Source organism: Gordionus sp. m RMFG-2023, chromosome 1 (genome assembly GCF_954871325.1).
Source record: "Gordionus sp. m RMFG-2023 chromosome 1, tfGorSpeb1-WG-v2, whole genome shotgun sequence".
Classification (NCBI taxonomy): Eukaryota; Metazoa; Nematomorpha; class Gordioida; order Chordodea; family Parachordodidae; genus Gordionus; species Gordionus sp. m RMFG-2023.
The window spans coordinates 67,696,072-67,708,135 of record NC_088775.1 but is presented as its reverse complement, the minus strand read 5'-3'; the positions used below and the strand labels follow the sequence as shown (position 1 = coordinate 67,708,135).

Here is a 12,064-nt window from a genome sequence, read left to right as displayed (position 1 = left end):
TATATACCCGTTGAGCTCTTTCCCGATATTATTTCTTTGAGAGTGGAGCCAATAGTCCCAAAGAATATTGCTCTAATTTATAGCAATTAAGGCTATCTTCATCTTTGAGAGCTAAAAATTAAATAAGATTTTTAAAATATTTTAATATAATATATATTTCATACTTTTGATAAATTTCCAAATGGTTGGATGATGGGAACTTATATGGGAAGAAAAACTCCGGTGCCAACCTTCTACTGCATTGTTGGTATTTGGAGCTCGCAACAAAGTGGAATCATAGCAATTCCATAATGAAATACTAAACAATGGGGATCTCATTGCTATCATTTTGCCTATCCATGTCTCCTCGAAGTATTCTATCAAAGGTTGGAGAATATCCCGCCTTTCTTGATAGAATTCGGAACCAACCAGCACCTCGAATCCATGGATTATGTCATCCACTGGCACATATGCCAGTGATAATAACATCTTAATTTGTAAAGCAAAATTAGGCTCTGTCATATATGACATACAAATTATTGAATTTTTTTGAACGGCGCGCCATATGCATTGAGACATGTGGAAGAAACATCCACGGTTATCAGCCAACGGAAAAGATTGGTTGAAAGCTGATATGGCTGCCAATTCAAAGTCTGTCATTATAGACCTAGGATCAAGATGAATTTCGAAATTTTTAATTTTTTCGAAAATATTTAAATAATTTTGATGGCGACGCGACGCCATAAGGATATAAACGGCAGGAATAATCGTGTCGTATTTCATCCCATGGATGGTATAGATTTGTTGAAAGAGTGGAGGGCATGTTTTGAAGGTGCCATCTGCGTACCATTTGTCGCACGTTGATAGGAACTGTATATTTTTCACTGTTGAAAATATTAGGCATCGATGATCATGGTGACCGCTATCATATAATAAAAATTGTTGCCCGTTATTATTTATTTGATATTCAATAGGGATTATTAGTTCAATTAAATTAACAGGAACAGTAGGCGCCCTTCCTACTAGGCGTCGTTTTCTTTGAATTGTTCTTTTGATTAAGGAACAACTTGGCATTCTCCCCATAGCTGCTGTAGATATATTGGTTGTTATATCCGCTATTATATTATTGGGTAGAGTTTGCGAGGTAGTTGCCTTTTCCTTTATTTGATTTATTTCTTTCCTTGCTTCAATTTCGGCAATGTCTGGAACATGATTATGCATTTGATTATGAAATATAACTCCAGATTTTGTCCTTGCCCTTCCATTGCACTCCTCCAAGTGGAATTTAACACAACGCCAATAACTTGTATCGTTAATAAGCTTTTCTCGTTGAAATATAAATGATTCAAAAATTAGTAATTGATTGTTTTGACTGCTTAAAATAAATTCAGCCATTAAAATTTATAAGTTCTTTAAAAAAAATTTAGATTTCAAAATTAATGATAATTTTTCTTAAATCCTATTATATATAAAATAAAACTTAAATAATTGTAAGTTTAAACTTTTATTATAATTTTTATTTATTTGTATTTTCATAGAGCAAATTTCAATCAAATATAAATTTTTTTTATTTCCATTTTATTTTTAGATTTTTTTTTCTCAACAAGAATTATATTTGTCCATATTAAGGATATTTATTTGGAAAATCTACTCAATAAGAGGCTAAGGATATTTAATCTGGAAAATATACTCAGAGGCTAAGGATATTAAATCTGGAAAATCTACTCAATAAGAGGCGATAAAGAAGGGAATATTTTCATAATTTTAACATCACTACTTCTAATTGTTCAGCGTATTTTAAAAAAAAATAACAACAGGAAACTTAAAAATATTATCATAATTATTCATAAGCAATTACAAATCAGGAACGTGAATAATTTTTTTTAAGATTATTTTTTCCTTTTTTTTATTCAAGGGTTCCGAGAATTTATATGACGGCGTCTGTCTTGTTTTTTTTTATGTAAAAATATAAAACATAGAAAATATGGACAAATATAATTCTTGTTGAGAAAAAAAAATCTAAAAATAAAATGGAAATAAAAAAAAATTTATATTTGATTGAGATTTGCTCTATGAAAATACAAATAAATAAAAATTATAATAAAAGTTTTGGAAAATCTACTCAATAAGAGGCTAAGGATATTTAATCTGGAAAATCTACTCAATAAGAGGCTAAGGATATTTAATCTGGAAAATCTACTCAATAAGAGGTGATAAAGAAGCAAATATTTTCATAATTTTAACATTACTACTTCTAATTGTTCAGCGTATTTTAAAAAAAATAACAACAGGAAACTTAAAAATATTATCATAATTATTCATAAGAAATTGCAAATCAGGAACATGAATAATTTTTTTTAAGATTATTTTTTACTATTTTTTTATTCAAGGGTTCCGAGAATTTATATGACGGCGTCTGTCTTGTTTTTTTTTATGTAAAAATATAAAACATAGATTTTTAATAGAAAGAGCTCAACGGGTGTATAGAATAGTCGAAGATTACTATTCAAGGCCCATGTTAGATTACCTAAGGGCATTGTCTCACAATATTAATTTAAATGTTTAAATTATATTTTTAAATTATATAATTAAATTTATATTTATATACAATGTATATATGCATTAGTTTCTATTAGTGCTTTGCTTTAACTAGTAGAGTAGCAATTTAAAAAAAAAAACTATTAGCAACAAAGCCAGCCTTACGCCAATTTTTTTAGAAAATTTTGTCAATATTTAGTTGCTTTGTGCATTATTTTAATCTGCATGGCCCGGCCCCGATTTTTTAAAAATATAATATATATTTTTGCCTAGAAAATAATGGTGATTTAAAATATTTGGTTTTAAAATATATGGCCTGGCCCGGGTTTTTAAAAAAAAAGCTTTTTTGACCCGGCCCGTGCATTTAAAAAAATAAAATTTTAGGCTCGGCCCGGGTATATTTTAAAAAAATTAAAATACAGCCCAGTCCGTGTATCCGGGCCGGATTTAAAGGGCCTGTAGGTCTCTGATTTATAGTGCGCGTTTCTAATTTCCCTGATAAATCTGATTTTACCAAATCTATTCCGAAGAGAATCTACCCTGGGAATTTCAACGATTTCGCCAAAATTTTTTGTATTTAATAATTTATAATGAAAATCTATATAATTTTGTAAAAATTAAGGTAAGGGCGATAGTTTGATGGGTATTTTGTTCTATTTTTTGCATTTTATTGAGCGCGTTTTATTAAATTTTAAATCTGATTTTGCCGAAAATGCATTCCAATATGTGTAGAATACCCACCCTATAAATTTCAGAAGATTTTATATTGAACTTCTGAAGAAATTTTAATTTACATTAATCTGAAATTTATAAGTAATGTTAGTAGCCTAAAAATCAGCTAAACCTAATTTGGCTTAACCGAAAAATCGCCTAAAACTAATTAGACAAAATGTAGGGATTGGGAGCTAGGCTAATCGCCCGTCTGCGTTATGCAACACTAAGCCTAGCCTTTATTAAAATTATTTTATAAATTTATTATGTAACGATATATGACGAGTGATTAACCGAGCTCCTTAGCCGATGCCTAATTTTTGACTATTCGTTTTCGCCTATTTTTATGCTAAGCCTAATTATGCTTAGCCGATTTTTTGGCCTAAAAACTTGGCTAACCGTTTTGGAATTGCCTAAAATTAACCGATTGCGCAACATTAAGGGTGGGTATGTTACACTTATTCAGGTGCATTTCTTGCAAAATCAGATTTTAAATTTAAAAAACGCACTCAATTAATGATATTAAATGCAAATAACAACAAAAAATAAAACAATACCCAACAAACTATCGCCTTACCAAAATTAAGTTAAGATCACTAGAGTACTGTCTAGTATTCACATGGTAGGAAGGAACACTAGGGGGTGGTTGGATCAGTGGCGTAGCTAGGAATTTTCCTTAGAGGGGGTCCATACATATAAAAGCTGGGGCCAGAATAATTTCAATAGTAATATAATATCCTTCCACAAACATCAAAACAGAAAAATATAATTCATATAAAATCACTTTTAAGTCTTTTGAACGTATAATCTAAAAATAATTTTTGCTCTGGGAGGGGTCCAAACTCGAAAACCACCCCCGTAGCTACGCCACTGGGTTGGATCAATTTCTGTCGAAATCATCATAGGTCAGAAAATAGTTGTATCTGAATTTACAAAATACAAAATGATAGTTCAAACTCTTACCTAAAAATTATACATCGACAAAATTTAAAATAATACACCTAAATTGATTTTAGTAAAATGAAAATTCTTATTACAAGCCGTAAACTCCTAATCAGTTTAGAGAAAGATGAATCAAAAAGTTTAAAATGTTTTTTATAGGGTTTTTGCACTTGTTAAACATAACGGAATTCCAAATACAAACTACCCCTTTTAATTTCAATGTCTAACTTGAATTATAACCCCTTACCCTGTGGTAAAAGGTCCTGTTTAACATTGTTTGAATGGTTAAGTGTCCTTTTATTATTGGTAGATAGATCTGGTTGTAAGCAAGTATAATTATCATTTATATTTAAATTTCTTCGTATCATTAGGACTAATTATTTATTCAAACTTTTCTGTTGAAAGGGGGGGGGGGTGTTTTTTTCAAATCCTGCATAAAAATTTTGAACTCTATAATTGTCCCATATATAATATTTCTCTATAAAATCAAGATCTACAAATAATTCTCTACAAAATAATTCTCTACAATGTAATTTTCTACAATATAATTCTCCACAAAATAATTCTCTATAAAAGTAATTCTCTTTAAAATCATTCTCTATAAACAACATTCTCTATAAAATCATTCGAGAATGTATTTTATAGAGAAACATTTATAGAGAAAACAATTATAGAGAATGCATTTATAGAAAATTGTTTTATAGAGAATGTAATTTATAGAGAATGATTTTAAAGAGAATTATTTTATAGAGAATGTCCTTTATAGAGAATGACTTTAAAGAGAATGATTTTATAGAGAATGCCGTTTATAGAGAATGGTTTTATAGAGAATGTAATTTATAGAGAATGATTTTAAAGAGAATTATTTTATAGAGAATGTCCTTTATAGAGAATGACTTCAAAGAGAATGATTTTATAGAGAATGTTGTTTATAGAGAATGATTTTAAAGAGAATTACTTTTATAGAGAATTATTTTGTGGAGAATTATATTGTAGAAAATTACATTGTAGAGAATTATTTTGTAGAGAATTATTTGTAGATCTTGATTTTATAGAGAAATATTATATATGGGACAATTATAGAGTTCAAAATTTTTATGCAGGATTTGAAAAAAACACCCCCCCCCCCTTTCAACAGAAAAGTTTGAATAAATAATTAGTCCTAAAGCCTTTCGACTTTTAGACCTTGCGATTTTTTTTAGATATAATATAATGTTTTTATAATATGATATTTTTAAAATATAATATTTTTTTAGGATGATTTTTTGTATATTAGTTTTTTAAATTTATCTCTCTTTATTTTCAATTTTCAAATAATAAATAATATAAAGTATTAAAAAAACGAAAATATAATATTTTATGTTTTAATATATTTAAAAATGTTTGAAAAATATATAATAATACTATAAAAAAAAGGAACGGAGATGGTGTGACGCAGGGAAACAAAAATGAAAAAGGGACGTAAGTGTTGTCTAGGATAGCTCTTTGGCTAGAAGACTACCATTGAAACTGATATAATTAGCTTTGAGAATCGCTATGGATAATCGTTGACGAAGAAAAGAACCCTCTCGAGGTTCTTCTGAGAGTTTGCTGATTTGTGATCCTAAGTTTTTGAAAAATGCTAAGGCGAGTTTGCCGAAGGTGCCAAGAGTGGTTGATATGATTGGGATGAAGCAATGATCGTTCATTATTTCTGTGTATTTAGAAGTTTTAAGTTGTTCCTTCTGGTCAAGGATGTTGATGGCGTGGTTGGATGGGGCCAAGGGGTCAATACAGGAATAGTCCCATACCAAAAGTTGGCCTCTCCTCCATGGGATTTGAGAGATCCCGTCAGGACGTTTACCGTCAGATCTAAAAAGACCCTGTGGTTCTAGAGTGGAAGGAATTTGGGCGGATTTCAGTGCATGTTGGATGATTGTATTATATTGCTTGTGTCTGATGAATCGTCCATTGCAGGAGCGACAATGTAAACTATGTCTACCCTTCGAGTCAACTGGCGAGTTGCACCCTGAGCAGATGTGAGGGTGAGTGATGGAACAATTTAGACGAATGCCGATGGCGTGGGTAAATTCATTGTTGGATAGTTGAAGCTGAAGATTGGTAGATGGGATGGCCTCAAGAAACTCATGTCCCGTACCATTGAGCAGGGAAGAGAATAGGGCGCGATCGGTAGATTGCATGCTAGATAAGAGAGTTTCAACGCAGCGAGCAACCACTGGTGCATCCCAGTCTTTCTGTCTATGGGTTGTGGGGGGATGAGAATCAGCATTGATCCTTGTTTTCCAAATATCCATAGCCACGATTAGGAAAGGTCTTCTTTAGAATTATGGGCGGTGGTTATTGGCTTTGTCAAGAGACTACTAGATATGAAAGTAGTTATTGCTAAGTCATGTGGAGATCTGATGCCGAGACCACCAAATTTGGTTGGAAGAGTTGCTTGGGCCCAAGCGGTTTCGTTGAATCTGATATTTACTATTTTTTCGGTTAAGTCCTTTATTCCTTTTTCGTAAGTTTGGAGAGGAATAGGATATTTAAAAATTGGTGTCGACCGAAGTGCGTAAAGAATCCTTGGTATAAAAAAGAAATTTTTTAGCAAAAAAAAGGACTTGTGTGATGGAAGAAGTGTAAAAATGTCCTCCAGTTTAAGGAGTATGTCGAGTGTGGAATGAAGAAAGGTGCTTTATTGCCTCGTGTCCTCCTACAGGCGATCCTAGATGTGTTAATTCAACGCTTGATGTGAATTTGAAATCGTGAGTGTTGGGATCATTAGAATTTAAATGTGAGAATTCAGAATTCCTCTGGTTAAGCGAAAGTCCAATGGCTGTGCCCATTTCTTTAATTATGTTGACTGCTTTGGCGATTTCACTACTGGGACCACTCAAGATTCCTTCATCAATATACCAAGCGTGGAGCGATAGAGTACATGAAGAGTTTATTGATTTTATCATGTCATTGATTCCAAGACTAAAGAGAAGGGATCCGAGAGGGTCACCCTGTTGGATACCCTCGACAGAAAGTATCTTTTCTTTGTTGAATTGTAAGATTGTTGGTGATTGGTAGCAAGAGAAAAGAAATTTGATGTAAGCGGGGAAATGGAAGCAAGTTGAATGTAGGAACGTGTTGCGCGAAAGAGTGTTGTAGGCATTAGAGAAGTCAATTTTTACTAGGGATTCGTTTTTTGGGTTATTTTCAAGGTGAATTCTTGTTAAGTGCACAGCAGCTTCACACCCACCAGATATCCCTACACCAAGTTGGTAGGGGCTTAGAATGTGTGCGGCATCGTGTTTGATTCTAGATGCGATTAATTTAGCGACCAATCTACGATAAGTTGAACCGATGGCGATGGGCCGAATGTCCTTGTTTGGTTTTTGGAGTGCGATGAGTCTGGCACCGAAGAGTAAGGGGATAATAAAGCTGGGTACGTCTCCATTTAGGATTTTGTTGACTAAGTTTGTGATTTTAGTGAGAATTGAAACCTACAGATCACAGGAGAGGTAATGTTCTGTAAAAAAATTGGTCTAATCCCATCTAGACCATGAGCCGAATCCCGATTAGGATTGCTTTCCTTACTTCTTCCTGTGTGAAGTCAGTTGCACAATGGGAGTAGGGTTGGGGTAATATTGGCATAAATGTTGTTGTGGGATGCTTTGATCGAAGCTTAATTAAGGTATCTAAATTGGATTCCGCCAGAGTGTCATTGGTTGAAATGAGTTTGAGGGCCCCTTTGATATTAAGACTGTCAATTTTCTTCGAAATCAAAGAGGCTTTTTGTTGAAGTGGGGTTATTTTTTTTTTGTTTTTGGGATGTCTGGTGATTTGGGACTCATAAAGATGAGTGTTGATGTTTAAACAGGCATCTTTTATTTGTTGAGTTAAGGATTTTTGGAGTGATATGTCAGGTATTTTGAAAGTATTGTACCCGAAATTTAGAAATTTTAACCATTCTTCTTCATTGTTAAAATTTTGCAAAAGAGAAGATATGCAGTTGCTGAGAGATTTAGCTACTTGTATTCTCGCTCCTTTGGGTATTCTCGTTATGATACTTGGTTTTGTAGAGTTAAGAAATATATCTGAGAATGAGGCACCAATTACTTGGTTTAGGGGGGATCTATGAGAGGGAGGGGAAGCGAGTAAGTGATCTGAGAAAGAGGCGTGTGTTTTGAATGCGGACACCTGTTAGAGATTGGTCCATGAACAAAAAATTCTCCATCATTTGTTAAATGTATTGGTTTCAGGCAGGATGGGCAGATTTTGCGTTCATGGGGGATGGCCATAGGTATAACAAAAATGCTGCCAATAAAAAAGCAAAAGCGCCTGTGAGAGGTCTGTTGATTGATGAGCAAAAATAGCGAAGGAATGATCAATATGTATGTCAGAAAAATCGAGCAACGAGCGAAAAAGATGTTCAATATGAGAGGTTTCAAATAAAAAAAGGATTAATTATTAAAATAATATATTTAGAAAAACAATTAATTTTTTTTAAAGTTCAAGTTTTTAGTTTGATTTTTTTTTAGAAATATAAAATTTTAAATATATTTTTTGATTGATATTTTTTTTTAAAATATATATTATTTAAAATGTTTTTTATATATTTATTTTTTACATAAATTTTTTTATCTTTTGATAGCTAAATTTATTTATTTTTTGAGATTTTTTGTGTTATATTTATAATATATTTTTTGATTTTTTTTTGAGGGGGGGGGGGGTAATACTTTATTTAAAAAAACAAATTTTTCATTTACAAATTATAATTAAAAATGAAATAAAAAATATCACCCTAGAAAAGACGAATGCTTAAAAAATTGGACCGGCAGATTTCCAGAAATCTGCTGACGAAGGTAAAATCCTTCATGGAGGTCCCCTGAGATCTGTCTCATTTTTTTCCTATAGTTTTGATGAAATTGAAAGCATCACATCACTTCCGAACATGCCTAGGGTATTGGTAACGATTGGGATAAACGCGGTATTGGTGAGGCAAGCATATTTGTTTTTTTTAGGGTTTCGGCCTTTTCGCTGGCAGAAAATGAGCGGTTGGACTTGGCGGCAAAATCGACACAGGTATAGTCCCAAGCTAGTGGGAGACCATTGGTCCAGGGAATGAGAGATATGGCGTTTTCGTTTGAGAGGCCTATTTTTTGATTGATATTTTTTTTTAATTTATTTTTTTTTATATATTTTTTGATTGATAGTTTTTTTTTAATTTTTTTTTTTAAATTTATTTTAGAGATAATATATTTTAATTTGTGAGATAATATATTTTATTTGATTATTTTTTTAAATATATTTTAATTTGTTATATTATTTTTTAAATATATATTTTTTTAAATATATTTTAATTTGTTATATTATTTATTTTTTTGGTTATTGCCACTTTCGATTATTTTTTTTCATTTTATTTTTTTTTGTTATTTTTTTTATGATATTTTTTTATGTTATTTTTTTTTAAAATTAATATATCAATTTTTTATTTAAGATAATTTTCTACAAATTTTAATTTAAGATATTTAAAAAACGTTTTTTTACAAATTTTTATTTAAGATATTTTAAAAATGTTTTTTCTACAAAATTTTGTATTAGGGGTAAAATAGAGGTATTCTTAATTCCGCAGCTTTTATATATGTTTTATTTAATTTTGTGTTAGGGGTAAAATAGACTACACCTTTAAAGTTTAAGTGATTTTTTTAACCTTTGTAGTGAAGGGTTAAATCGAAATATAGTATTAAAATTTTTACACAAATATAGTATTAAATAACGCAATTTTATTCATAAAATTGAAAAATATTATTGAAATTTCATAGAGTCATATATAAAAGAATAAAAATATCAAAACGATTTAACAATCGATATTTTCTAAAATATCTATATTCTAGTAGATTTCATGTTATCCACATCCTTTTATATTAGCTTTTAGATTTCGCCAAAGCCTTTCGATTTCTTGGGTGCTGATTGATCTGTCATTTGGAACAATAAAATTTTGCGAATGATTGACCCGATAGTGGAAATAATTGGTTTGTTCTAACCCATTATATATAAGATAAATAGATTTAAATTTATTACCACTTTTGATTTACAGAAAAAATATATTTACATACCCTAACCACGAGTCAGTCATAATCGTCGAATCTGCATTACATTATCTTTAGCCACAAGCAGTGTGGTATCTTGATTTCTTGTTTTGTCAGTTAGAGATATTTCATTTGTCTCTCGACATATGCCACCGATAAATTCTCTTACCCCCCGCCATATATAAACGCGGCGGAATTAAGAATTCCTATATTTTACCCCTAATACAAAATTTGTGGAAAAAACTTTTTTAATATATCTTAAATAAAAATTTGTAGAAAAAACCTTTTTAAAATATCTTAAATAAAAATTTGTAGTAAAAACTATTTTAAAATATCTTAAATAAAAAATTAAATTTGTATGCAAAATTCTCCTATCCCCCTCCATCCCGCGTATATATATGCAGAATTAAGAATTCCTATATTTTACCCCTAATACCATATTTTGTAGAAAAACCTGCGGAATTAAGAATTCCTATATTTTATCCCTAATACAAAATTTTATAGAAAAAGCTTTTTAAAAATAAAAATTTGCAGAAAAAACCTTTTTAAAATATCTTAAATAAAAATTGATATATTAATTTCAAAAAAAATAACATAAAAAAAGTAACATAAAAAAAGTAACATAAAAAAAGTAACATAAAAAAAGTAACATAAAAAAAGTAACATAAAAAAAGTAACATAAAAAAAGTAACATAAAAAAAGTAACATAAAAAAAGTAACATAAAAAAAGTAACATAAAAAAAGTAACATAAAAAAAGTAACATAAAAAAAGTAACATAAAAAAAGTAACATAAAAAAAGTAACATAAAAAAAGTAAGGTTTTTCTAGATTATTTTCACTACTATTTTTGTTTATTCGGGCTTCATACAAAAAAGTAACATAAAAAAAGTAACATTAAAAAAATAGTATAAAAAAATATATCATAAAAATATAAAATAAAATACCCAGTGGCCGATAGGCCGTGACTAGAACTAACGCCCGTGATATTTAGTAAAATATATTAAAGCTAACACCCGTGATATTTAGTAAAATATACTAAACCTAACACCATGATTATTAATAACATTTTATCACGTGACAATTCATTTTCACATGATAACCCGCTATATTTAAAAATATATTTTAATGTTTCTATTTTTTGAGAAATAAATCCAATAATAGGGAAAACAACCATAGTATAGGAATTAGACAAAGTTACAAAATAATAATAATTTTTGTAAATTGATTAATTAAATATTAAAATTTTATTTATAGATGATACATTTAGGAGCAACATTTTCATCATATGATTCACTTTAGGCGCGTACGCAGCGGGGGGGGCAGGGTGACAAATCCCCCCCCCCCCCAAGCCACAAAATGCAGATGCCGGATATATTTTTCAAAAATATTATTATATTAATTTACATTTGTTAATATTTATTCGTATCTCATATTAAATATATATTTAATTACATTATCACATTCATAAGTTATTTTATTAATTAATTTTGATTTCAAGTTTTCCGGCATATTTACTTATTATTTTCAAATTTTTAGTGGCGTAATATTTATCTACCATTTTCAAATTTTTAGTCAAATAATAATTATTTCTGAAACTTCTTGTCCAACAGGGAGAAAGAAATTGCAAGCTTGTCCAACGAGATAGAGTCTCTGCCATCAAGCAGTAACAGCTTTTAAGGAGTTAGAAGAGTCAATTATATGCTATTACTGAAATATCACAATGACCTGAAAGAAATATTTCCTCAGAAGCAAGAAAATTATTGGACTCAATGCTTATTCCAAATTTTATTTCTCGTTAGAGTGTATTATTTAATTATACAACTATTTTA

General features: G+C 30.1%; 1 protein-coding gene across 1 annotated transcript; it reads right to left on the bottom strand.

Annotated features, from left to right (window-relative positions):
• Window positions 1–433: 433 nt before the first annotated feature.
• On the bottom strand, window positions 434–1,374 carry LOC135929030 (uncharacterized). The gene is made up of 2 exons (XM_065465525.1): window positions 570–1,374; window positions 434–468 (listed from the first exon to the last, which is right to left on the bottom strand). The coding sequence occupies exons 1-2, from the start codon at window positions 1,372–1,374 to the stop codon at window positions 434–436; spliced, it is 840 nt and encodes a 279-aa protein (XP_065321597.1).
• Window positions 1,375–12,064: the final 10,690 nt, after the last annotated feature.

What these genes read in the sequence shown, in the direction of transcription:
- LOC135929030 (XM_065465525.1), bottom strand. Translation starts at nt 1,374, where the DNA reads ATGGCTGAATTTATTTTAAGCAGTCAAAACAATCAATTACTAATTTTT. An exon ending in GTTGGCTGATAACCGTGGAT is followed by an intron (nt 469 to 569) that starts GTTTCTTCCACA and finishes TTACAAATTAAG; the next exon opens with ATGTTATTATCACTGGCATA.